The 26,870-nt window shown below is 48.8% G+C and overlaps 1 protein-coding gene and 1 long non-coding RNA gene across 3 annotated transcripts; one reads left to right on the plus strand and one right to left on the minus strand.

Moving 5' to 3' along the window:
- Positions 1-544: 544 nt before the first annotated feature.
- On the minus strand, positions 545-19,577 carry LHX5 (LIM homeobox 5). 2 transcript variants are annotated; one of them, XM_081175301.1, is made up of 5 exons: positions 19,060-19,577; positions 15,866-16,089; positions 12,527-12,771; positions 7,949-8,114; positions 545-1,053 (listed from the first exon to the last, which is right to left on the minus strand). In XM_081175301.1, exons 1-5 carry the CDS (start codon positions 19,230-19,232, stop codon positions 695-697), a joined length of 1,167 nt encoding a protein of 388 aa, XP_081031427.1. In that variant the 5' UTR covers positions 19,233-19,577; the 3' UTR covers positions 545-694. The 2 variants fall into 2 exon arrangements, with proteins under 2 accessions (XP_081031427.1, XP_081031426.1); XM_081175300.1 differs by having other exon boundaries at positions 12,527-12,804; positions 19,060-19,573.
- Positions 19,578-19,703: 126 nt separating this feature from the next.
- LOC308576177 lies at positions 19,704-22,114 on the plus strand. The gene is made up of 2 exons (XR_014003127.1): positions 19,704-19,815; positions 21,419-22,114. It is a non-coding gene; the product is annotated as an uncharacterized lncRNA (long non-coding RNA).
- The last annotated feature ends 4,756 nt before the right edge of the window (positions 22,115-26,870 follow it).

The following is a 26,870-nucleotide window of genomic DNA, read 5'->3' on the forward strand; positions in this document are numbered from 1 at the left end:
AACATATTTAAATAAGTCCTGCAAGTCGTTCCAGCACTTACCACGAGGGGGCGACGTGTCACCAATGAAACATTCCTCCTTTCCGGAGATCTTTTCCCAAAGTCCCTTCTCCTGCCACCATCGAACACGCACAAAATAAACCTTTTAATTAAAATAAACTGGTTCTCTCTCTTTTTTTCGGATTTAGGAAAAACAGAAACGCAAAACAACCCAAAAAAACAACAACAACCCAAGACGCAATCCTGGACGGGGCGGGGACAGGTGTGGGTCGTTTTGCTCCCCAACCTCTTTCTCACATCCTCCAGTCTGTGAAACAGGCGAGTCCAGCTTTGGTCCAACGAATGGGCGAGTTCCAGAGATTCGCTGCCAGAGGTTCCTCGAACAAAGACGGCGAACCACCTCTGGGCGCTGCAACCGGGGTGGGTGGGTTGGTTTGTTTGTTTGTTGGTTGGGGGGCCCGCCAGCCGTGTCCAGCGTCCCCACTGTGAGCCCACCCGGGGCCAGACAGCGGGCCGCGCGCGGTCCTTGAGCGGCCCCCGAGGTCTGGCGAGGCGCGATTTGGCATCACGGTGGTGGCGCTTTTGGTAAACGGAGTTTTCACCCCGACGGAGCGGACGGAGCTGGACAAAAAAAAGGGGCTACTCTTCTTTCGGTCCGGTGAGGTCAGGCGCGCGCCCTCCGCCAGGGGGTGGCTCTACCACACGGCCGTCTCGTTCAGCTCCTGGTTGGGGTGCGAGAGGGGCCCGCTGTAGCTGGACATGGAGAAAGGGGGGCTGGGACCCCCGCTGAAGACCTCGCCTGGGATGGGGTGCAACGAGCCTGGCAGCCCGGGCTCCGGGCTGGGCGTGTCGGGATGAGAGATCATATCCGTATACCTTTGGTTCTCGGAAGCGTGGTGCCCGGGAAGAGGGGGTTCCAGGGGTCCGAGCGGCGTGGATCCGGCCCCCGAGGTCGGGATGTAACTGGAATCGGCGGGGGACTGCGCCTGCGAGGGGGGGCCGTGCGGGAAGAAGTCGTAGTTGCCCCCAGGGCCGTAGTAGTCGCCTTGGTAATCTGAGCGGGGGAGGGAGGGGAGAGAGGAGAGAGGGAGAGCAGGTGAGACGGGATCTAAAACCGGGCTGGCGAGATCCTACAAGGAGAAAAACCCTCCTCCCCTCAAAACCAAAAAATTCCTCCCAGTAGCACCTTAGAGACCAACTATGTTTGTTATTACAGTGGTACCTCAGGTTACATACGCTTCAGGTTACAGACTCCGCTAACCCAGAAATAGTGCTTCAGGTTAAGAACTTCAGCTTCAGGATGAGAACAGAAATTATGCTCTGGCGGCGCAGCGGCAGCAGGAGGCCCAATTAGCTAAAGTGGTGCTTCAGGTTAAGAACAGTTTCAGGTTAAGTACGGACCTCAGGAACGAATTAAGTACTTAACCTGAGGTACCACTGTAGTGATGTATGGAAGTGAGAGCTGGACCATAAAGAAGGCTGATCGCCGAAAATTGATGCTTTTGAATTATGGTGCTGGAGGAGACTCTTGAGAGTCCCATGGACTGCAAGGAGATCAAACCTATCCATTCTTAAGGAAATCAGCCCTGAGTGCTCACTGGAAGGACAGATCCTGAAGCTGAGGCCCCAATACTTTGGCCACCTCATGAGAAGAGAAGACTCCCTAGGAAAGACCCTGATGTTGGGAAAGATGGAGGGCACAAGGAGAAGGGGAATACAGAGGACGAGATGGTTGGACAGTGTTCTCGAAGCTACCAGCATGAGTTTGACCAAACTGCGGGAGGCAGTGGAAAGCAGGAGTGGCTGGCGTGCTCTGGTCCATGGGGTCACAAAGAGTCGGACACGACGAAACGACTAAACAACAACAAAAGTTTGTTATTGGTATGAGCTTTCCTCCCCTCAGTTAACCATTAAAAAATCCCATGGATGGAGAGGTGGTGTGGTGCAATGGTTAGAGCTCTGGACCGAAGTTGGGGAGGCCAGGGTTCAACTCCCCACTCAGCCATGAATCCCTGTGGCAAATCACTATTTCTCAACCTACCCTACCTCACAGGGTTGTTGTGAGGATAAACTTAAGGCGTGGGGAGACAACAGCAATCTCCGTGGATAAGCAAGCAAACAAAAAAACAATACATCAACATATCGATGCCAACGGGATTTGGCAGCCCTGGGCTAGGAAGAAGAAGAAGACACCGCTGGCTTCCTGCCATTTCTCTCCTGGACGACCAGGGCAGGTGGGCAGCCGCGCCCACAGAACTGCCTTGCCTTGCCAGTTTGGGGAGTTGAGACCATTGCGCGTCATGCAGTTCGGTGCTGCGCGCAATGGCTGGCAGAGGCTCCTCTCCGGGGTTCCAGGCAGGGAACATTCCCCAGCACTAACCCGGAGAGGTCATCGGGGATGGGACCTGGGACAAAAGCCGAGCTGCGGCCCTTCCGCAAGCATAGCTGGCCATTGACACCTCCCGGAAGGAAGAGCCGTTTACGCGCAAGCGAGTTCAAGCATCAGCTCCGCCACTGAATCCAGCTCGACTCCTTTCCGGAGAAACACCTCGGAGAGGTAAAGCTGCAGGCCCCGCGCATTGTTGGGCGGCTGTTCCGCTCAGAAGCAAACCCTCTCCGCTCCACATCCCCTGACCTCCCCCAAATAAGCAGAGGGATGCTCACAAAGACGTCTGCAGAGGCCAGGACAGTCAAAAGGAATGAAGGACGCTCGGGAAGGCCCAAGAAGGGTCAAACGCATAGCTGTCAACTTTTCCCTTTTTTAAAAAAGGGAAATTCCCTTATTCCGAATAGGATTCCTCGCAAGAAAAGGGAAAAGTTGACAGCTATGGTCAAACGCCAGTGAGGATTCAAACTTAAAATTATCCACAGTGGGCCAGATGAAACAGGCCAGGACATAACCCCAGGATAAGTGCAAAGATTATTAACAACCACGATTATTGCAAATAATAGAAATGTGGCATAGAAATATATTATTAGTAGTAGTAGTAGTACAATAACAGCTGATGTTTTATTTGCATGCATTATCAACAACAGCATGCAATAATAATAATAATAATAGTATACTACTAATAATTTTATTATTAGTATAACATGGTAATAACAACCACGTACAACAACAACAACAACAACAACAAATAATAATAATAATAATGCTATATACTGCTACTAAATTTATTGCTAGTGTGCCGCATTTTCACATTGATCTGCCCCCAAAACAGCTCACAGCACAAATTATAAATCAGTGAACACACACACACACACACACACACAGAGAGAGAGAGAGAGAGAGAGAGAGAGAGAGAGAGAGAGAGAGAGAGAAACATACACAGAGACATTTATACAAAGGATAAACTTCTACCACAGAAACCTAGGCATGGACACGGCCTTCAGGCCAGAAACCCAGTTATAGCTCCATGCTGTACAGGTAAACTCAAAAGTTCCACTCAATTCAATAGCGGCCCCCCCCCAGGAATGGGTGTAGGATCGCAGCCATGGCGCGCAAGACGGTTGCGCTATTTCCCGCATGAGGATGAGGGTCTGTGATCAGCTACTGTGGGGTGGGATCGGTGTGCGCGCGCACGGAGGCGGGGGGTGGACGGTTTAGGGTCGCCGAAAACAACACAGTGTGAATCTACGGCGATTATTCTTATGTAAGATGTGGGGTTTAAAAACAAGAAATAAGCAAATGCATTCAATAATAAACTAAACAATAATTTTGGTGAGTTTTGTCTTAATAATTGGGACAAAAACAAAACCTCCATCCCCAGAGGCAGTATACCGCGAAATAAATACGGCAGAAAGAGGACGGTGAAAAGCCAGCTCCTTTTGTTTTGGTTTTCTTGCCTAAGCGTTTTGCTGGCGTGTTCCGCGGACGTGGGAAGCCAAAAACTGGATTTTTTTTGGCCTGGCGCAGCAGACAAGCGCCTCCACCCTCCAACTATCTACTACCGCCTGCCTAAACTGTCATGGAGCAGTTTAAAACGCCCCACAAACCTCTTCCGATTTTATGCTTCAGAAACAAACACCCCCGACGACACACTCAAGCGGTATAACAGCATCCTCAAAGGACATCCGACACCCCCCCCCCGCATCGAATTCTATTCGATACGTCACAGCGTTCCAAACAGAACGTTCGTGGAGAAAGTAGCAGACACATCAAAGCCCGGAGCCGCCTTAACGTTGGTTTGTTTCTGGACTGCTATCAGATGCGCGCCTGATTCTGTACGCCCCTTCCATACGCTCCGAGCCTGAAGAAAAAAATACGCGCAGGAGGGAAAGAGGGGCTTGTAACAATTTTTTTTTTAAAAAAAATACAAAAATCTTAAATCTCCAGAAATTGGAGCTTCATATTCAAATTAGGTAATCTTTACTAGCAGGAACCCGGGTGGGAGGAGAAAAAACTTCTTAAAATGCGGTGGGACTTCAACGCAGAGTAAACGCGCTTAGGATTGGGCTGCAAATTTAGTTTCGGAAAACTAGGAGGAAGGAAGGGCAGAAGCAGTCGCTTTAAACCGGCTGGAATTAATCAATTCTCTCCCGGCTTGCGCCTTCCTCACCCCCCCCCCACCCCCCGCCCATCATCCTCCGCCAGTGGCGGATAGGATGTTAATTCGATTAAAGATACACCCATTCCTTTAAAAAAAAAAGGGGGGGGAGAAGGCCCACACAAGCCTAGAACAAAGGTGTTCAGCCGGAGCCAAGTCCGCACGCTTATCCTCCAGAGGGGAAGAGGTTACTTACATTATCTTGCCGCTCTAATTATTATTATTGCTTTTCATAATAATAATTTTAAAAAATAATTCATCACTCGCCCTTCACCAGCAGGTCTCGGGGCCAGTTGCAACTATTTAAAATTCAGAATAAAAGACACAGTTGAAAACATTGATTCACAAGAACAGGGCGGGTTCTGGAAACACACACTAAAGTGTCAAAGGCCACGGTCTTCAGCAATCCCGCAAAAAACTGCGTAGTGAAGGCGCCAGACGCACCTCTCTGAGGAGGGCATTCCACAGTTTAGGAGCTGCCACAGAAAAAAAGGCCCTCTTCTCGGAAGTATACATTTATATTACGCACACTCACACATACACTTTTTTCTCGATGAGAAGAGGGCATTTTCTGCACATAATTTGACACATACACTCTCAGAAATAAAGGGAGAAACTTCTGGGAACAGCTAGAATTCGCCAGCGAACAGGAGTTTCTCTTCAGGCAGCTCGAAACCCCCGCAGGGCACCACGCTGTAGCAGTGTATTTTAATATATCTTATTTGACTTCACTTCTCATGCTAAATATCCAACGTACAGGCTGTTCCCGTTCCTCTCGGATGCTTAAATTGTGGCTTTATTTATTAGTTTGCATGCTTTATTTACTTCTGACACCAGAAGATAGTTCCATAGAATGCACATTTAATTAATTATTTACTTAATTGTTTAATAACACACGTGTATACCTCTTCCTAACAACACCCGCGCGCGCGCGCACGGAACAACTAGAGCTAAAGAGACGCGTAAAACACACGAGTAAATCCTCTGCAGTGCTTATTGGAAAATAAGTCCCGCCGTATTCAAGTAAGTTTACTTCCCAAACCAGCCTAGCATCATTCCCGTCACTACCCGAAAACTACCCCTGGCGATTTAAGGGGAGAAGGAGCTCACAGCCATAAAAACGGACTGATGTAGAGTCCGACCAGCTAAACTCAAGCTTTGTCTGCCTGCACTGACTGGCAGCGACTCTCCACGGTTTTAGACAAGGGATTTGGAGGTACCATTTGGGATTGAACCTGGAGCCTTCTGCATGCCAGAAAGATGCTCTGCCACGGAGCTACAACCCTTCCACGGATACCAAATTGAATAAAATATTGGGGGGCCCAGGCAAGCCCCGCCCTGCCTAATCGATCACGAAACACGGCGCGCACACCATCTGAACGGCAATGCCTGTCAACTTTGGAGGGACCAGTCCCCTCAAATGTTTTATGGGGGGCAGTTGGATTAGTTGGATGAGCCCCTTTCCTGTCTTTGGAAGTGTTTTTTTGGGGGGGAAGGAAGAGTGCCAAATAACACCCCCTACCTCCAAAGACGGGGTATAAGGAGCAGGAAACCGGATAGACTTCGGAATCCTCGGGAAAATGGGGTTTCCAGGTTCCCTCCTTGCTCAAAGAAGTAAATAAATATTTTCCCTCCCGGCCTTTGGTTCCTTTTGGGGGGTCGTTTTTTTAACGGGGTTCGCCTTCAGGGAGCTGGAAGGTGACGGGGTGCGGGGAAACGGGGACGCGGTGCCTGGAAGACAAATGTCCGGGGCCCTGGCCAGAGGCGGCGGCCGCCTTCCATACGCGCCTGGAGTTCGGCCGTAATTGGAACAAATGCCGTCTGAAAAGAGTACAAAGGCGAGGCAGCTGGAGCTTTGTTCGTCGCAGCGCAGGGCGAGGGAGCGCGGGGCGTCAAAGGGGTCGGGCACAGCCGGACCCTCCAGCACAAAGCCCCCTTTCTCGGGCGGGGCGGCGGGAAGGAGGAGGAGATCCAGGCAGGGACCACGCCTCCTGCCCGTCGAGGAAAACCGACGGGGCGGAGGGAGAGGCTGGCCTGAAAAACGTCGGGGAAACCGTTGGAAAGGGTTAGACTGAGGAACCAGCTGGGGGGCGGGGGTAGGGGAAACCAGGGGGAGGGTAAGAAGAGGAACCAACGGGAGGAGGAAGCAACAAGGGGGGCAACTATGGCGAAAGAGGAACGAAGAGGAGAGGAACAGCAAAAAAGCAGGGGAAAGGGTGTATTTTTGGGGGGAGGGGCGGGCAAATTCAAGCAACCGGCGGCCCTGGTTTCCGAGCTCCCTCGGATTTTCAGTGATTTTAGCGAAGGCAGGAAAAGAGCGGGATTAAGGAAGGGAGGGCAGGGGAAGAAAAGCAGAAGACAGAGAGAGGTGGAAAAGGAAGAATCTGTGTGTGGAAGGGAGAGGAAGTAGATGAAAAACTACGAAAGAAAGAAAGAAAGAAAGAAAGAAAGAAAGAAAGAAAGAAAGAAAGAAAGAAAGAAAGAAAATATTACTCTTTCTCCCTCAGGAAGCAGGAGGTTCAGATTCTAAAGAGGCTGGCTCCAAGATTGGTACAAGTTTTACTCAAAGTAGCCCCTAAGTTATTTGCTCTAGTGACTGATAGATAAAACTTTATTCGCATTAGCCAATGGCCATAACAATAATAAAACATTACAGTATACGCAGAAAGGGAAAATTGGGCTCTAGTGATTATTGATATGTGTATTTATATACAGCTTCCTTGTCAGAAAATGGCATCTAAGCGGTTTACAAATGTAAACCCAATGATAAAAATTATATCCGCCCAGTTAAAACGCACAATGAATGAAACCAGTTAATCAAACCATCCATAATCGCAATATACAAGAGGACAAATTCATTAAAACAGCATGGTTGAAGAAACAATTATTAATACGGTTAAACAAGGAGGTTGTGGCCAGGAGATCAAGGATGGCTTGTCTAGAGAGGCGCGTCTTCAGGAGCTGGTGGGATGTCCAAAAGGGGCGGAATTTCAGCAGCGAGAGTATTGACTTCAAGTTAGTCCCTAAATGCACATTTACTCCGAAGTAAAATCTGGCTGTGCTCACAACATTCAAACCCCATTTAAAGCACAGCACTTCTACTCAAGGAATCATGGGAATTGTAGTTCCTCACTCACAGACCAACTGTCTCCGGTACCCCGTGGGGGAAAAAAAGCTCCCAGGGTCCTTTGGGAAAAGTCATGTGCTTTAAATGTAACTAGTGTGGATCTGCATCAGGTAAGATGCTCAGGTAAATGCCTCTAGGATGGTGGGCCTTGTTTGATTGGGATTCAAATATGTTTTGGGGACAAAACTCAGAAAAAAGTCAATGGATGAAAGGAAGGGAAAGCGCCCACCACGATTCCGCCCACCCCCAATCGGGGGTGGGGCGGACCTTCTTACCTCCGTAATAAGTATAAGGGGTGGAGCCTAGCATTTCGGATTCATCCAAGCGGCCTCCCAGAGGGCGCATGCGTCGAGGACTTCTGAAGAAAGCGTGTCTCCGGGCACCCAGCGCGCTCAGTTGTTTCATCCTTCGCTCCTTGGACCGTCGGTTCTGGAACCAAACCTGCAGGGGGCACAGAAGGAGAGAGACCACGTTAATGCCCTCCAGCCGGACTGGACCACAACAGACAGCCAAAAGAAAGGCCGACGGATGGAGAGGCAGGAAATTAGGATTAAAAACAACAACACACCACCCAATCAAACTCAAAATATACATAAAGGGAAGAGAAGATGGAGAAGAGGGGAGGGGAAGAGAAAGTGGGGGAGGGCATGCAATGACAAAAAGATATCCCCTCCCCCTGCTTGCAGAAAAGCGTAAGAATTTTCTTTGTAGGTCCATCAAGAGGAAACCCGGTTTGGAGGAGAGGGGTTCAGGATCTGCCCATGAAGACTAAATAGTTGAGATTCCTGCATTGCAGGGGGTTGGTCTAGAATTCTAGATGACTCTTGGGGTCACTTCCAACTCTACAGTTCTATGACTCTAGGACACTGAAAAGTCCCTATGTATTACTACACTAATAAATGATGTTATATTGCCATGGACTGGTAGTAGGGTGGGTAGGCCCGCTAATTTGTGGGGTGAAAGGTTGTACGATGGCTCTGCTGCTATGACTGCTGCTGCTGCTTTGTGCCCTAATTAAGCACCAGTCTACTACTACAACATAGAAAAATGCCTGTAGTAATAACTACTAGGAGTAACAACTACTAGGAGTAGTGTGTGCTCTATATGGTACAATTAGCAGTGTGGGCAAACAATCCAAAAATATCTCCTGTTTCAACTCATCACTTTCCCCGCCTTAAAAAAATCATGTTGACCTGCCCTAGAATATCCTAGAGATTTCCCACTGCATTTTTAAATACTTCTTAGTGGTGCTTGTACTGGTTTTGCTCCAGTATTCTCAAAAAACCTGGTGCTTTAAAGTACCAGAATGGGGTTTCCTTCTGTCCTATTTTACCCATAAGACTATCCCTGTTAGATGGGATCAAAGGTCCATTCGAACTGGAGATGGAGAATCTGTGGGCTGCCAGGTCAGGTTGGACTGCAATTCCCATAATGCTTAGTCATGGGTCATACTGGCTGAGGATGATGGGAGTTGGAGTCCCACCTAAAAGGCCACCGTTTCCCCATCTTTGATCTAGACCAGCATTCATTTAGACCTTGCAGGTGCTTTTGAGAATCAGATAAGCGGAACATGAAGGCAACACCCTTCTCTTTTCCCTGGCCTCAGCAGCTGAACTTAAGAGGTATAGTGCCTCTGAACTCGGAAGCTCCACTGTCATTCTCTATTAAACTGCTCCAGAGGGAGAAGCCACACTTGCAAGATGCTCAGTCCTAGGCAGGCTGTTTCATTCATCATGGACAGGAGGAAAAGGCAGGGGGAACTAGAGGGATCTGATCTGTAAGCTGCCCAGAGTGGCTGGGGAAACCCAGCCAGATGGGCAACATAGAAATAAAATATACTACTACTACTACTACTCCTCCTACTACTAATAGTAGCAGTAGGGTTTGATTCGGTAGACTCCAGATGGCATGATGCTACTGGACCACCCAGATGGAAGGGCACCTGGGGAAGAGGACTGGGGTTGCGCTACATGGCACCATTGTAGCTTTGCAAAAGAACACTGATCCCATGTTTCAAATCCACAATCCTTCGTTGGATTATTCATTTTCAGCCTTGGCCTCTGAACTGAGGTAAACATCAAAGGATTGGATCCAGTGCAAGCCTTACACAGAATAGATACATTTCCATAGGTCTACTTTGAGTAGGACTATCAACAGTTACAACCCATCCTTTCCATTTTGGAGGTCTCTTTCTCTCTATTTCTATGGCTAAATTCTGATGACTATATTTTTTATTAATGCCTATATGATTTTATGACTTTCCCCTAGTCCTCTGTCCACTTATCTGGGAGTAAGCCCCACTGAACTCAATAGGATTTACTTATTAGTAGGCAGGGATTGTATTGCACTTTTTTTTTTTAGTCAGTAATTTTTTTACCCACTTTTCATAAGCTACCTTATGTGACGATATTCTAAAATTCATGACATTAATCCATATTGCCATCATAATGTATTGATAACTGGAGCCAAGTTGATGGATTTGAGGGCTGTATTCAGCTAAGTTAGACTAGATCCATTGAAAATGATAGACTTAAATTAGCCATGTCCATTAATTTTCAATGGGTCTACTCTTGATACAACTGACGACCCTGTGGCTCCATTAATGTTTAATTTACAACTTGGGGTCGAAACAGTCATTGTAAGAGAGGCTGCTTTGTAAGTCAAGCAAGAGTCCCTGAATCTCACCAGAGCTACTCATTGTTCTTTTGGCCTGCACCCCATCCCAATTTAAAACATAAGGCAATCATACAGGAGTGTGATAAAAATTGCTGAAATGCCCTGCATAGGAATGCTACCAGCTACCACAGTTCCATTTTGAGTTCCTTCAAATTCTGTGCACAATACAAATCAAAACAAAAAAACAACAATAAACATGTAATATTAATTTGCTATCCTTTCACTTTCCTCTATATTATTGCAATACTGCATTTATGTAATGTTTCCCATTGTTTAAAATGGCTTATCAACTCCTCCCTTAGATGGCTTGCAATGCTGGAAATATTTCAAGCAGAAAAGGGTTGTGTTAAACTGAGACATACTCAGCATAGACCCATTGAAATAAAGGGGCATGACTAATCCGTCCAATCAATCAATCAATCAATCAATAGTTTCAGTGGGTCTCCTCTGAGTATGACTTACTTGGACAGAACAGATAAATAGTAACCTTACAACAACATCATGGCTGTCTTAACATCAGCTCAAAACCATGCATGTTTACTCAAGAGGAAGTCCTGCTGATTTCAGCAAGACTTACTGGTAACTTCATAATTATTGTGCCCAGGATTGCAGTCTAACCTCCAACCTCATGGGGGCTGTGTAAATTGCTGGGGGGAGGGCCATAGCTCTATGGTGGAGCATCTGTTTCTCAGGCAGAAGGTCCTGGTAGGTCTGGGCTGGGAATGTCTCCTTCCTGAAACCCTGGAGAGCTGCTGCCCAGTCAGTGAGGATACTGAGCTAGATGCACCAAAGGCCCAACTAGGTATATAAAGCACCTGTCTATGTGTTGATTTCAATGGGAGAGCACCAAACTGAGGGATTCATTTTCCTGTTGAAATCAAGGGGACTAGTGATTTAACTGAGCTGAGGCTCCAATACTTTGGCCCCCTCATAGAAGAGAAGACTCCCTGGAAAAGACCCTGATGCTGGGAAAGATGGAGGGCACAAGGAGAAGGGGATGACAGAGGATGAGATGGTTGGACAGTGTTCTCGAAGCTACGAACATGAGTTTGACCAAACTGCGGGAGGCAGTGGAAGACAGGAGTGCCTGGCGTGCTCTGGTCCATGGGGTCACGAAGAGTCGGACGCGACTGAACAGCAACAAGTGATTTAACTTTGCTGGGCATAAATACTGTCTGTGTACTTTAAGGACCAAGGCTGCAGTTCTCTGCACATTTACCCAAAAGTAAATCTCATTGAAATTACTAGGAAACGCTTCTGTGCAAACATGGATAGGGCTGGGCTTTACAATTCTAGGCATGCATGAGGAAGCTTGACTGAGAATTCCTAGCACTTATTACTTCACAGTAAACATAAATAGGCTGGTATCCACATTCATTTTAAAGGGACTTGAGCATACATTTTCCCTTAACTGATTTTCAGCCAGGTCTGCTGGGAAGTACCGTAAATCCCATGAATTTGGTGGGGTTTACTTCCTCATAAAGTGTTCCTCAGGTTGGGCTTTCCTAGGCAGCTAGCATGGTGGGACAATAGGAACAATGGGGTGTACGATGTCCTTTTGATGAAGCATGAAAGTTTTGCCCTTTCTACAAAAGGAGAGAGGGAGGTGTCACATAGCCTGCAAAAAACCAACCAACCTATACTTTAGTACTACCCATCCGGATTTCCACTATCCATAAAAACAAGTATTCTAATATTCCACACTTAAGTAAACGAAGGTTTCCCAAAACATTTCAGGATGAAGAACGAAGGTAAAATGATGGCCACCTTCTGGTAAGGAGAACAAAAAGCATGAAGATTTCTGTAGCTCGACAGCTTCACTTTCCAACTTTCCTGGTTGTTGCTGAGTGATGTGAGTGAGTGAGTGAGTGAGTGAGTGAGTGTGTGACATCATCTACAGCCCAGATGACATCACAGCACAGGAGACCCTTTGCCGACGTCATTGGTGACAAGCTATGATGCAATCTGCAACATGTAGAAGATCACCCCCTTTCGGTAGACGAGTGCGTGGCTGGATATAGAGAACGCTGCGTTCCAAAGAGCAGTGGCTCTTTAATCCCCTAAGGGCCACCAAAATGCACAGAGATGAGCAAACCCCTTTATGGTCTAGTGCAGAACAGGTAAGGTGATAGTCCCATCGGAGCTCGGACTCAACAACCGGGCGCGGGTCCTCTTACCTGGATGACTCTCATGTTGAGTCCCGTTTCTTGGGCCAGCTGCTCCCGGATATGCCTGGTGGGCTTCGGGGTGGCAGCAAAAGCTGCTTTGAGGGTCTCCAGCTGCTTAGCCTTGATGGTGGTCCGGGGTCCCCTCCGCTTGGTCCCCGAGTTCTGCTCCTCATTCTCGTTGTTGGTGGTCTCTTTGTCGGAGGAGGTGGAGTTGTCGGTCTCCTTTGTGTCGTCCTGCATCGGGTCCTGGATGTCTGGAGACAGACTTCGGTCGGTACAAGAGGACACTGACAAGGAAAGGGGAGAGTGGGCGTCACTCTTTGGGAAGAGACAGCGGGTTGCAGAAGGAAAGGGGTATCAGTCTTTCTCTTTCCCAAAGGATTACTTGGAAGGACAGCGTTCATCAGTCAGCAGGTTAGGTATGCAAAGACCCCTACCCTCCTGCAAGGACTTTAAAAAACACCAACATCAGATTTCATCCTGTTTGGACCTAGGGTAGGAGAGAAGACAGGCCTGGAAAGGAAGGTGGAAGTCTGGTGTAGTGGTCAGACATGGACCTGGGAGACCAGGGTTCAAATCCCCACTCAAACCATGAAGCTCACAGGGCGACCACTGCCTCTCAGCCTACCCTACCTTGCAGGGTTGTTGTGAGAGCAGGGAGGAGAACTTTGCGCGCCATTTTGGGAAAGGAGGGCGACACAATTAAATCTTACTCCCTCGAAAGAAATACGCAGAAGGTGAAAAGAAAAGACAGGAGGAAGAGGACACAGGCTGCCCTGAGGAGCACCGAGGATCCCAAAGGCGGAGGGAAATGCAATCAATTAATTGATTCATTAATGAATCAAACAAACAAATAAAGCCGTCTGAAAAGCAGAGGCCAGCGGCGCTCCACCCCCAGTCCTCTTGGTCCCTTTCCCTCATTTTCTCCCCTAGATCTAACCCAACCCAAAGCACCTGGGTCCCGATCCTGAAGAAGAAGAAGAAAAATGGAAGGAGGGAGGGATATGGGCAGGTCTGGTTTTGGAAGGAGTGTTGCAGAACCATTGGGGCGGGGAAGAATCCCAGACTATGTGCTCTCTACACACCTTAATCGGAGACGCACGTTTCTGGGAAGGCGGCTCTGTTGGAGGTAAGGGGAGTTGACTTCTGAGCAAAGGGAAGCATGTCCCAGTTGCAGGAGTTGTGAAATAAAATGAGGTTTGTTTTTCAAAAAAGTAACCTCGCCAGCAACCTCTTCAGTACGTTGCCTTCTAATTTGCTGCTGTTGCTATTTGCATTTATATCCCACTTTTCCGGCAAGGAGCTCGAGGTGGCACACATCGTTCTCCCTCCACAACAGCCCTACGAGGTAGGTTAGTCTGAGAGGCAGTGACGGACGCAAGGTCAGTCAGTGAGCTTCATGGCCGAGCGAAGATTCGAACCCTGATTTCCCAGGCCCGACACTTTAACCGCTACACTACACTCGCTTTCAACCTACTTTCAATAGGAATTTTCTTCTCTCCCCGCTCTAAAAGTTCTAATTTTATTCCTGCTGAAGGGCCGTGGCTCATTGGTAGAACATTTGCTCTGCATGGAGAAGGGAGCTAGCTGCTTGAATTTCCGGGGCCCCCCATACAGCTGAGACTATTCCCCTGCCTGAATCGCTAGAAAGCCGCTGCCAGTCAGGGTAGACAATATAAGGCTGCTTCCTATGTTCCTGTGAGGTTTGGCTTGCTAAGCCAGGCCCCTCTTGGAGGCCCCGCTCTCACCAGTAACTTCCCCTGCTGGCCCTATTAATCGACGCCCGCCCCGTCTAAAGAGAGGGAAGCCGTTCTGAAATTTGCTTTGCGCTTATTGATACCGCTGGAGGGAAGCAAAAAGGCTCTGGGAGGCGTCGGAGACACCTCTACTGGTCTGTAGGTCTCCCTAGAGGCGCCTGCTTGGACGCTCTGGAGAAAAACATGCGAGACTGGAGGGTCTTTGGTCCTATCCTATCCAGCAAAAGCAGTTATTGTATTCAAACGAATGCAACGTGTCTCCAAGGGGGGGGGGAGGGAGTGGACCGCCAGATGCCTTCCCCTCGACGGCTACTGCAGGGAATCAGGGTCATATCCCCCACAGATGGAAGCGGGAAGGCACTCCTAAACAGGGTGACTTCCAAATCCCCTCTTTTACAAAATCAAAACAAAACGAAAACAAAACGAAGACGGAGAAGGAAAGGGACAAATTCGACAGACCCCAAGCGATATTTTTCTGGGTAAAGCTTTAAGAGTAGACAAATACAAGGTCTTCCTTCTCTCCTTCACTCTCCCTTGTTGCTAGCGCGCGCACCCCCCCCCCAATGTTGTGCAATCCATTTCGGCACGGACGGGTTAATTCCCCAAACAGAAAGAGCTGGAACCACGGTCTTCACCGCCGCGGCTCATCCTTCTGTTTTCCCCCACGCGAAATCCTTCCTTCACTCTCCTTGTCGTTCTTTTGTCTCCCTCCTTTCCCCGCTTCCCTTTGTCTAAAGTTAAACTGTAAGCTCCTCCAGGCAGAGACCCGTCTCGCGCAGAAATCCTTCTGCGCGGCGCCTGGTGGGATATAGAAAAGGACCTTCCAATAGGCGGAAGAAAGGCGCGATAGAAATGCAACGTTGAAGGTCCTCAGAATCACTCTGAAGGTCTGAGCTGGGGGCTGCGCTTGTCCTCATCTGTCCCTTCTGACCCATCCATCTCCGCTCCCTTTGCTCGTTCTCCATCCAACGTAGGTTTGCAAGCAACTCGGGGCAGGGACCTGCGTTGCAGCGCAAGCCTCTGCGCCTTTACTGGGAAATCAGTCCCACCCAGTTCAATGAGTCCTACTTCCCAAAGGAGTGTGGTTAGGTGTCCACACATCAGCAATCAATCAGCAAAAAATAAACAAATAAAATAATAACAACAGGAACAGCAAAATCACAGGAGACCACCCCTATCTAGCAGCAAATGCACGCTATCCAACTGCAGGCAGTTCGAGTTACTTTGGCCGCTGAGGCAAAAAGCAAAGGAACCTATGAACCTGCCCGAAACTGAATCAGACACAAATTGGTCCATGTATTGCCTCTGCACCGACCCACAGCTCTCCAGGCTTTAAGACAAGGCCTCTCCCCCAGCCCTATACAGAGATGCAGGGGACTGATCCCAGGGACTTCTGCACACAAAGCGGATCCTCTACCACTGAGCTAAGGCGCTTCTCTTCCTCCCTGGCGCGCGCCCGCGCGCGCACACACAGAGAGAAATCGCGAATCAAATAGCTAACAAAAAGCTGCTCTTTCCTGACACTCCATATCGGTTGCCAAAGGCGACTCCTTCCCCCTGCCCTAGGGTAGGGCCGGCTCCGTCGGCTCACCTGAGTTGAGACTGCCTTCTTTCAAGCTTGCCGAGCTCAAGTAATCGTCCTTGCAGACGAATTTGTTCTCGTCGATGATGTAAAGCTCCTCGCCCGTCGAGAGCTGCTTGTTACACACCATGCAAGTGAAACAGTTCAGGTGAAAGACTTTGCTCCGGGCTTTGCGCACCAGGTCCGACGGGGAGATGCCTTGCGCGCACCCGGCGCACTTGGTCCCAAACCTCCTGGATACAAAAGAGAGAGCGTAAGAGTGGGGTGAGGAAAGGGGGTGGGGGGAGGTCAGAGAAAGAGAGGATGAGGACCCACTAAGGAAGGAAAGGAGTCTTAGCGGGGAGCCGCTCTCCACGGTATTTTTGCGCGCTGGGAACTTCTAGACCTTCCCGGTAGACGCTGCCAAATAATTTAGGGACGGAGGGGGGGGGACAGAAGGGTCATTTTATTACCTAGCCCTGGAGAAGTTTTGGCGAAGGGAAAGGAACAGGATCCGACCAACGCAATCTTTCCCGCCTCCAATCCAGAGGAATTGGGCCATCGCGGCCGACTTTGCGCAGGAGAACCCCGTCGGATCCGGTCTCGGGTGCTTGATCTACTTGAGGCCTGTAGCAACACTCTCACTAGGTCCTTTTTTGATTGATTGTTGGCAGCCTGGGGTGCGTCCCCCTCCCCCGCGTGTGTGGTGCGTTGGACTGAATCGGGGCCACAGTAGAAAGACCCAAACTGGGGTCCTTTAGATCTAGGCATTAGGAACCACCCCCTCGCCGTCGCAAAAAGCAAAGCGCGCTGCGTTACGGGAAACGAGAGCTGTGGAAACGCTTTTAATTTTCCTCATTGCAGCGAGTTGTGTGGGTAGCTAGGCGTGCGTGTGTGTAACGTGTAAAAATCGCCTGTTGAAATGTGGTCCCAGAAAACAAAATCGAGGTCTCTGTATCGATGTGTCAGTGTGTCTGCCTCCGCATACACCTCGAATTTGGGGAATAGAGCGCACAAGGCTCCAAGTCACGCTAGGCACCATTTTCTCCCCAGGATGGCCCACGGTGACGTTGATTTAGTGAAAACATTACAACCCATAAATCATTTTGGAGCGGTTATTTTGTAGGGCGGTCGCCTCATCTGCACCTTATTAAGAATTTTTTATTTTTTATTTTTTAAACCAAACCGTTCAAGGGGTTTAAAGTTTTTAAAAAGTGGGGTTGGGGGAGGGAAGGGGCTGGAAAGTCTAAGAATTCAGAATGGCCATTACAGGCCCGTTTACATGTGCAAAGCCAGCTTAGCCTCCATTCATTCATATGCGTTTGCCTTGGGGGGCCCTATGCCCGCAGAGCTGAAGTCACTTCGGCTCCCCCTCTCTCGCCCTACAGCACCGCACCTTGCCGCGCCTGCCATTTCCATCCCTAAACAGATAGGCGCTTTACCTCCAATTAATGCCCGAAAACAAAAGGCTGGGATGGATTTGCATTTGCAAAATGAGGGTTTATTTGTTGATTTTCATTTTCCCCAAGACAATAAAGAAGGGAGGGGGGGGGAGTGAGAAATGCGTGTGGGCCACAGTCAAAGGATTTCCACCTCCTTCTCCGAAGGTTTTTGGCGGGGTGGGGGACAACACCTGAAAACAACTGGCTTTTAAGATCTAGGGGGCTTTGAAAAATATTATTGTTCAATGATAATAATAATAATAATAATAATAATAATAATAATAATAATAATAATAATAATAATAATAATAATAATAATACTTGGGGGGGACTTGGACCCCTTTCCTCTGGACGAAAAAATAATGTGCCTCTACCCCCGAAACTGTCATCCTTTGCTTATATAGGCTGTAATTGCAACCCCACTTACCTGGGAGTAAGCCCGGTTGAAATCAATAGGACTTTAACTTCTACGCAGACAGCTGTAAATTGTGAAGGAGACCGTTGAAATCAATCGGACTTACTCCCGAGTAGGGTCGGACTGCATATATTTAAACCTCGGTTGCTCAGACTAACAGTCTTTTCAAGGAAAATATAAAATCAAGGGGAAGGGGATTGTGTCGATTTGACATTGTTCGGGTGGGCGGGGGGGGGGCGTTTGGAGTTCCAGACGCAAGAACTTCAGGACCAGCTTCTGGGCCTCTGTTATGCTGACAAATATTTGTATCGTGCCGCCGGGAAATTCATGGGCTTTGGCGCGCCTAAGCCCACCTTGGAGCGCAGCCTCGACGTCAAAACAGGAGACCTGAGTTTACTCGGGAGGAAGCCCTAGTGAATTCGATGGGTGGGTGTTCTTCCTACGGAAAGCGTGCACATAATGGTAGGCTAAATCTTCTTTCGACCCTTTCTCTAAAGGAATGAGGCTCTCCTTGCCTGTGTCAAAATGGATATGGAGTATTCCTTTTTATTTCAGTCTTTCCTGGGTAATTCGGGTAGCCCGATTTCGCGCCCTCTCGGATAAATCCATCGCTGGTGGAGGGAGCAGGTTTTGACCTTGCTACTCCCCCCCCCCCATTTGTCAGTATTTTCCAATACCAAGCTATATAAAAACCTTTAAAATAACAAAATAAAAAATCGCAGGACCCCCCCCCTTTCTGTCTTTGGGCTGAGTTTCTAAATCAAAGGATGCAAGCCTCTTCCTCTTACTCGGTAGTAAATCCCATTGCCCCCCCCCCCAATGGGGCTATCTTCCCTAGGAACCGAATTTAGGATGGCCCGATCCTATGCCCCTTTGTTCAGCAGCAAGCCTCCATTTCGATGGAACTTACTCCTGGGTAAAGGGCGCATGCTTAAGGAGCACGCTTGGCGATACCTGGCTTAACCCCAAGGAAACAGCCATAGAGGGATCAGGCCTTTGTGTGGGGTGTGAGTGGGGGGCGTTGTTCAGAGTCAGGGCCCTTAGCGTCTATTTACACATTGGCTATACAGAACTAGCAACACTTTTTGGAGAGTCGAGAGAAGAGTAGAACCGCAGTCCTGAAGGGGATGGACTATGGTGTGCAATTTTCCGGGGTGGGGGTGGGGAAAGACTTCAGGGGCTGCAATTCTAAACTCTGAGGTGTCGCACTCCATTTAGTGGGGGCTCAGACCCTAAGGAAGTGGGGTTACGACTACAACCCACATCATCCAAGAGGGGCTATTGGGGTGTTGGTGGGGGGTGGGTTAGAAAAGAGAGGGGGGAGGCTTAAGGGTGGGGGAAGGAGATGGAGAGACGTCGCCCCTCACCTGAAAAAGTCGTTCTTACAGTAGAGCTTGCCTTCCCGGGAGAAACATTTCTCGGTCAGGTTGCATTTGCAATCGCAACACTGGACGCACTTGATGTGCCAGGCCCGGTCCAGGACGTTGAGCAAGAACCTGTCCAAAATCGGCCGCTCGCAGCCGGCACAGTGAACCATCATAGCCGCGGCCGGATGGGGGTGGTGGGGATCTCGCCGCGCCGCGCCCCGCTGCCAGCCCACCTCGCCTCTCCGCGCGCTCCCTCTCCGGCGCGCTTCTCGGTGCGCTCTCGCTCTCTCTACTTGCCGTCGGGGCAGCGCGCTAGCTCCTCTCTCCGCCTCGGTCCGCCTGCAGGGCGCCGTCCGAGCAGGTCAGCAGCGACACATCCTCGGCCCGGCAGGGTGCCTCGACGACAGCGGTGGCGGAGAGAGACGAGGCCCAGCAGGCCCGGCGCTTCCTCCCCTTCCGCGGTCCTCTCCGCCGGCGTGTGGGTGGCTGCCCGGGACTTTGCTCCACTTTCATGCTGTTCCCATCGCCCAGCTTTGTCTCCCGGCTTTAGTAATTCGCGCATCCTTATTCAGATTTGGTGACGTCGGGCGCCACGTCGGGTGGGCGGCGGCCAATGGCGAGCCGGTGGCTATGGCAACCTCTTAATTTATAGCATATCTAAATTGGCTCCAGCCTTGCGCTTGGCACAGAGGGGGAAAAAGAAGGCAGCCCTATTGTTGAGGGGCGAGATTTTCACCTGGCTTGCCGGGGTACTCTGTGAGTATTTTGCCTCCTCAGGAGCCTTGGGGAGGAGGGGGTGCTCGCGGATCGGGGCCCACGGGGGGCTGGAGGACGCGTATGTGTGTGTATCGGTAGATCGGTCCTGGGGAGACCCCCACCCCAAAGAAACAAGCCAGCTTTAGCAATAAAAGAAATCTCTAAAAAGGTGTCAGGTGGGGGGCAAGGAAGGCATCCAAGGATAGTTTTCCGCGCGGTTTCCTTTCGGGAGGGGGCTTGGGCTGCGAGCGGGCAGGCGGCGTTACCTGTCTGAAACAGTTGCGCGCGAGGATCTGGGCTGTAAAGTTTGTGTGAAATCGAGCCACTTATTCGGGACTCTGTATGTAAAACTATTATATTATATTTATTATATTACTGATGACGAATCCACCCCGGCAGTAAAGTGAAAAGGGGCCGGTAATTCTCGGAATGCCCATCCTACCACCTTCTACTCAAAGTAGACCCGTTGAAATGAATGGACTTGCGTTCGTTGTGCCCATTCTTCCGAGTGGGTCTACTCTAAGGAGGACTGGCATGCAACCCCGGAATTTTCCCCCCCTCTCTTTCTCCCTCCCCCTCATTAATAATAGTAATATTAATAAATAGGGAAAATAAAACCTTTTGGGACCCCCTCCTTCCTTATCTTCTCGGGAAAGGGACTGGGAATCCTAGAATCTCCCACTCCCAGCGAATAATACTAATGCGAATAATTATAGCAATAAAACTTTGCCAATTAGTCCGCCCTTCCCCCGCACGCCGCCGCCCTCCAATTCCAGGGTCTTGAAAACTGTCCAAGGAAGCAATTGCAGAGGCAGAAAATGAAAGGGATAAAATAATCTTCGCGCGAAACGAGCGTTCGAATAGAATTTTCACCAGGACTCGAATGCATAAAGTTGCTACTCGGAGGCTGGGGGAATGCGAAAAAGCGAGAGTGAATCGACCGCGACATCTTTCGTGTTCCCCTTTAACTTCTCCTGTGTGGATTGGATTTCTCCGAGCCCCGTTTCTCTCAAGGCCTATCGATGGGGCTGGGGGGAGGGTTGCTTACTTGGGAGTAAGGTCCATTGAGACGCCACATGGCCTAGTTAGGAAGGTTTGGGAGTGTGTTGGCAGGTTCCCTTCCCTTAAAAAATAAAATAAAATAAAATTCCTGATCTAGGAAGACTTTGGAAGTGTATGATCCAGGAGTGGGGAGGAGGAGGGGGCCGTTGGCCTCGTGCGCCTGTTGCCTAGGAATTTGGAGAGAGGGCTTGGCACCCCCCTTCTTTTTGTCATGCAAGGTGCACGGACAATAGGGGGGACAGGAGAGATTAACTTACAAGGTTCTCTCTCCTCCCCCACACCCCAAACTATTCCTTGCTCTCTAGAAATGGGAGGGTTTGACAAGCCTCTCACAAAGCCGCCGTGAATGGCCCGAGCCCCAAATACATAGTTAGTCATTTCATTAAGTCTGATAATGAAGAGAGAACTCTCCCCCCCCTCATTTGTACGACAACATTAGAAGTGTGGGTGGGTGGGGGAGCTGAGATGCAGAGCTTCAAAGAAGAGCTGGGGGGGGGAGGGCAGAAACCCAAATAAATGCCCCTTCCTTCCTTTTCCCCAGAGTTCGCCATCTGAAATAGATGCCATCTGAAAAGAGAGAACATGGGAATCGTTCGTTCTTCCTAAAGAAAATCTATTTCCTCGACGTGAGCTCGGTGCGTTAGGAGGCCAGGCGGGGACCTCAACGGGATCCTTCCCACATCCTTACTCTAGGAAGACCCCCTTCCTCTTTCAAATGGAATCTAATTTTTCGTAACAAAAAACAAAAAAAAAACACCAAAAACCCAAGCCACTTAATTTGCCTATTGGCCAATTTCTAATTTTGGAGGGGGGAAGGAGGAAGCGCGCCGGGCTGGATAAGGCCCCGATTTTAAAATACGCGTCGGAGCAAGAGGGAAGGGGGGTGGGCGGGAGGGATGGCAAAGCTACGGTGTGTAAGGGTCGTGTTTGCGTGTGTGTGTGTGTTTGTGAAGTCGGTGGCGAAGGGAATATTAATGGCCCTTCCTGGAACCAACGCAGAAAAATCTGTTCAAAACAAAGGACTGGTGTGTTGTCCTGTGAGTCCAGCAGCCAAGACTTTTGTTCCCAATGTGAGTGAGAGAGACCAGCTATAGAGAGGAGAGACGCTGGAGACGCTGGACTTTGACCGGAGTGGAGAGTTCTAAAAATGGAATGTTATTCAGTCTGGCAAACCTATTTTTAAATTATTATTAAAGCAGAAATCGTTTCCTGTCTTGACTATATGCAGTGAGATTTTTTTAAAAAAGGAAAAGGATTGTGTGTGAATGATTGTAAATTGAGACTCTCACCCTTAAGCTTATTCCCTTTGGCAAGATCTTTCCAGGTTTCCACCCGTTTGAAGGGGTTCTCTGTGTCCAAGGAAAGGTCTAAGGATGGTAGAGGTTTGTGGGTGGGTGGTGGGGGTGGGGAGGTAAATTCGACTTAAAGCAGAGTACTTCGGTTTTAAGATTCTGGATTGTTTTCTTTGGGTCTCTGTGTGAGATACAGCCACCCCCCTCCCAATATTTAGCACGGTGCGAAGGTCTTTGTCAAACGTGGGTGTATTATTCCTAGCGAAAGGTTTTCCAATCTAAACGGAAATTCAATTATATGTACCATCCAGACACATATATCACACGCACGCGCGCACACGTGCACTTATCTCCATCCCTGTTATTAACATACCGCTCACACAACTGCCGTGTAAGACGTGAAGTTAATCCGTATCCTACCTACTGACTATGTTGGTGGCATTTAATGTTGGCGTTCGTATCTCCCTTTACCTTCTGGTCTCAAAATCTTTTTGAATCTTGAAGAGACTCGGAAAGACTCCCACGCAGAAACCCACGACCTCGAGAAGCATTTGCAGGGCGGGGGGAGATCCGTGGATAAACACTCTAGATATTTGTTTCCTTCAAAACACAAGGCAAAACAAAGACCTTTATGTACACATACATTTCCAAAGGCGCCCTGCGAGCCCTTTCTTGCAAATATTTTCTACTGGGTAAAATATATCAATAGGACTTGCATTTATCTGCAGGTTGGTTTTTTTTAATGGAATGATTTAAAAAAAATCTTTCCAGTTTTAAAACTATGTTTTTACCTGCGTAGGGAAAATCGAGTCCCGCGTATATACACGTATACGTATACAATATAGTAGAACATGCATTGTTACTCGTGGGTTGTGTGTTTTTTTAGTGTGGTTTTGCCTGTGGCGAGTGTTTCCTTACCTATGAATAAAACCCCGTGGAATTACCTTGCGTTTATATTTACCACGCACCGCAGAAGGTATGTTGTTATGTACCAATAAAGGGGGTGTGTGCTGAGCGCGGAGACAGGGTAGCGCGCACGTTCACGCACACACTTCGCCATAAATCTATATGGAACGAAGGAAAAACGAGTAGAGAACAAGACATCCAAACCCTGATGGTGTGTAGATAGAAGGGGCTTTGGACTGAAAAAGTCCGCAAGCCTGAAAATTAATGCACCCCCAAAATAAGCCTTCAAGGTTCGTTTCTATAGTGTTAGACTAGAGCAGTGTACTCGAAGGTGGTTGAATCTGGATTCCAGTTTGTGCAACTTCAGTGCAATTCGGCATGAAGAACGTCCTACCTAGAGAGCCTTCCTTATACGGAGATATCTGTGGAAAGATACGCAGTTACTCGGTCATGCGTTTATGAATGCGTAGAATACCCTGAACCTCACCGTTAATATCTCCCGGCCACGTGCTTCCTTCCTCCTTTATCGTCTATAAAATATTTGATATATGTAGGGGTTCTTATCGTTTTCACCCAACCTTGGCAGCTTCTTCTTCCAATTTATTCTTTGGTGTTATGGGAAGGAGGTGGAGGAGAAAAAGAGCGGGGAACGCAGCACAGCAACAACCACCTTGATTTCTTTTATTTATTGCCGCAATCCTAATCGCATTGCATTTACTTCAAAGTAAGTCCCGATGACTTCAGGGCGTTGCGCTCCTTCCTTCAGCGCGGCTGGGATCGCAGCCACAACGCAACGGAGGGGTCCTTCCTTTATGGCGCTAGCATTCCTCTCGAATATGGTTGGCCATATAGAACCCAATCCTCTCTTTCTCAGAAACGCGCACACGCACAAATCCTCCACCCCCGAACCGGACCCCCTGCCTTCATCACTATCGGCTACTCAAAAATCTGCATGGGGGAGACAAAGCCCCTCTCCCACCCAGCTACTGTTCCTGACACATCACCGGGCATCTATACATCAGAACTGATAATGCCCACAAAATCGATAATTTCCCTCCCTATCAACATCTGGGAAGAGGAGATAACTCTTTCTCCCACCCTTTCAGTTCTCCCTCATCCAGGATGGAACAGGCTTTTCACCCCTCTTCCTCATTTTAATGCACTGGGAAGGAAAGGGGTGTGTGTGTGTGAGAGAGAGAGAGAGAGAGAGAGATCTTTTCACCTTCCATTCCCCGAACTGTACTACATTGGGGACCCCCCCCCCCAATTCCACTCCAACAAATCTTCAGCTCTTTTTCATTCCTCTTGCACTTGGAAGAAAGAGGCGCGTGTGTATGTTTATGTGTATTATATATACCTCCATTCCCCAAACTGTAATACATTAGATTAGAACCTCCCCTCTTCCCAATTCCCTCCACACAAATCTTCAGCTTTTTCCATTGGAAAGAAGGGGTCTGTGTGTGTGAGAGAGAGAGAGTGTGTGTGTGAGTGTGTGTGAGAGAGGAATCTTTTTGCTCCCGTTCCCCAAATTGTACTACATTACAGCTCCCCCATAAGCCCCCCCCCCGAAATCTCCAGCTCTTCCTCCATTGCTCCCTCCCCCGCTAGGCCTATTCCGGGGTCCCGAGCGCGCTGGAACAGATGGTTAGAGAGAATCAAACCCTACAGTCAGAGTCTCTCTCTCTCTCTCTCTCTCTCTCTCTCTCTCTCTCTCTCTCTCTCTCTCTCTCTCTCCTTAGTTCATAAAGCGACTGCGCGTTGGCAACTGCGGCGGTGACAGTAATAAGAGGCGCGCGCGCTGTTGATGGAATTTACTATATTAAAAAAAACCAGAAAGGAAAAGAAAAGAAAGCAGCAAAGCGCCCCTTTGAAGAGAGTAAAGTGTATCAACATTACAGCGCAACAGACGGCGGAGGGATAAAGGAAACAGCGAAAAGACAAACAAGATAATCATCTGTTTCCAATCAGTTAAGCTCTGTAGAATTTGTAAGGCTGCACTCTGCATATCCCCCCTGAGTTTTGTAATTAATTACCTATCTGTTTGGCATTGCGACGGGTTTTTTCTTTTGTTGATATTCCAAATTATTCCCCACTCCCCATCGCCCCCGCCAACCTTACAGGAGTGTTGTTTAAAAGACACACATGGGGGAGAAAGGGAGGGGGAAAGACGTGGGCGCGCGTGTTAGTGGCTTCGGGGGCTCCAAGCTGTCTATTATGAGGGATGGGGAACGCGTGGCCTTCCAGATATTGGGACTCTAATTCCCAGCAGCCCCAGCGGCAGCAGCCAGGACCAGGGCCAATAGGTCCGGGATGATGGGAGTTGCACTTCTGCGGGGTCTGGTTCCCTAGTGCTGCTGCGTAGTCTAAATGCGCGTTTCCAGCAAAACCCCCAAAGGAATGTGTCTCTGTGTTGTGTCCAATCTTAGTCCTACTCAGAGTAGACCCGCTGAAGTTAAGACAAAAATGCCTTCGGCCCATTGATCTCAGTGGGTCTACTCTGAGTAGGAGTTAAAGCTAGACTGAAAGGCGCTTTTTTTTTTGGCCAAAATCCAACGCAGGCTTGTTTGTTTATTTGCTTGCTAGCTCGACGCTTTGCAGGGCGCAGCAAAGCAGGTCTCTGCCTCCAAGGAACTTACAAACTAGAGAGAGAGAGAGCGAGAGAGAGCTATGACTCAGAAATCTGTTGAATGGGGCCTAGTCTTTGACATTTTCCTCCCCGCTCCCCTGTATACGCACCCCGCCCTGCACTGAATTAACAGATCTCACAGCATTCAGTGGGACTTTCTCCCAAGCAAACGTGCGCAGGGCCGCAATCCCCGGCAGGGTTAGTGTACACCGCTGTGTTCCACCAGCTTTTCTCTCTAAGCAGCCTCGATCAGGAAAATAAAGCCTTCACTTTCCATTTATTTTAGCTAGGGTGCATGTGCATGTGCGCGCGCTTTAAATCCCTCCCCTGTTCCAAAGGCGGGAGGGAGAGTCTCTAAATAAAAAATAAAATAAAAATAAAATTAGATTGCATTTCCACACTTCTTGGAACCAAGTCCCAGGGAGTCCAAGCGGGGCTTATTCGTTCCCAGGAGGAGACAGCCTTAAAAATGATTAACCTTGGCAGGATCGTGTCTTTGATTCTTGCACACACAAACAAACACACACACACACACACACACACACACACACACACACACACACACCCCACACACACCCCGCGCACATTGTAGGTGCGGAATGGAATGTGCTTGTTTCTGCAAAAGGAGGCGAGGAGTTTTGAGAAAAGGCAAGCGAAGAATAGGTTTGGCAACAATGAGAGCGTTGGGATGGTGGGGTGCGTGTATGAATGACTTCTGATTTTCCTCATTAAAACCTCCTTCTGGAAAAATAAAAGAATAGGTAGGGAAGGAAAAGATGTTGGAGGGGGGAGGGTTCTTTTTTGATATATAACATTAAACAACCTCACCAAACCCAGCGAGGTTCTCGGGGCTTGTGGGCTGTGGGGCTCTTTCTGAGTGGCTGCGTTACAAATTGTAAATTTAAATTGCTCGCCGGATTCATTACTGCCTCCCTTTGATTTCAGTCAGCCGTGAAAAATTGTTACTGGTGTACCACTGCGAAAGTGTTTTGCCGCAAAGAGCAACAGCCCTAATCACCCAGCTTTCTCTCTCTCCCACAAAAGTGTAATTATTTTGTTTTGGGTGTAAATATAACCTACGGTACAAAAAGTCCAGCGGCGTCTGAATGCATTACGGAGCGCATTTAAAGGAGATCCGTCCGAAATTAATACCAAGGTTAAACAGGAAA

The sequence above is a fragment of the Podarcis bocagei genome (genome assembly GCF_964188305.1).
Source record: "Podarcis bocagei genome assembly, chromosome: 16".
Lineage (NCBI taxonomy): Eukaryota > Metazoa > Chordata > Lepidosauria > Squamata > Lacertidae > Podarcis > Podarcis bocagei.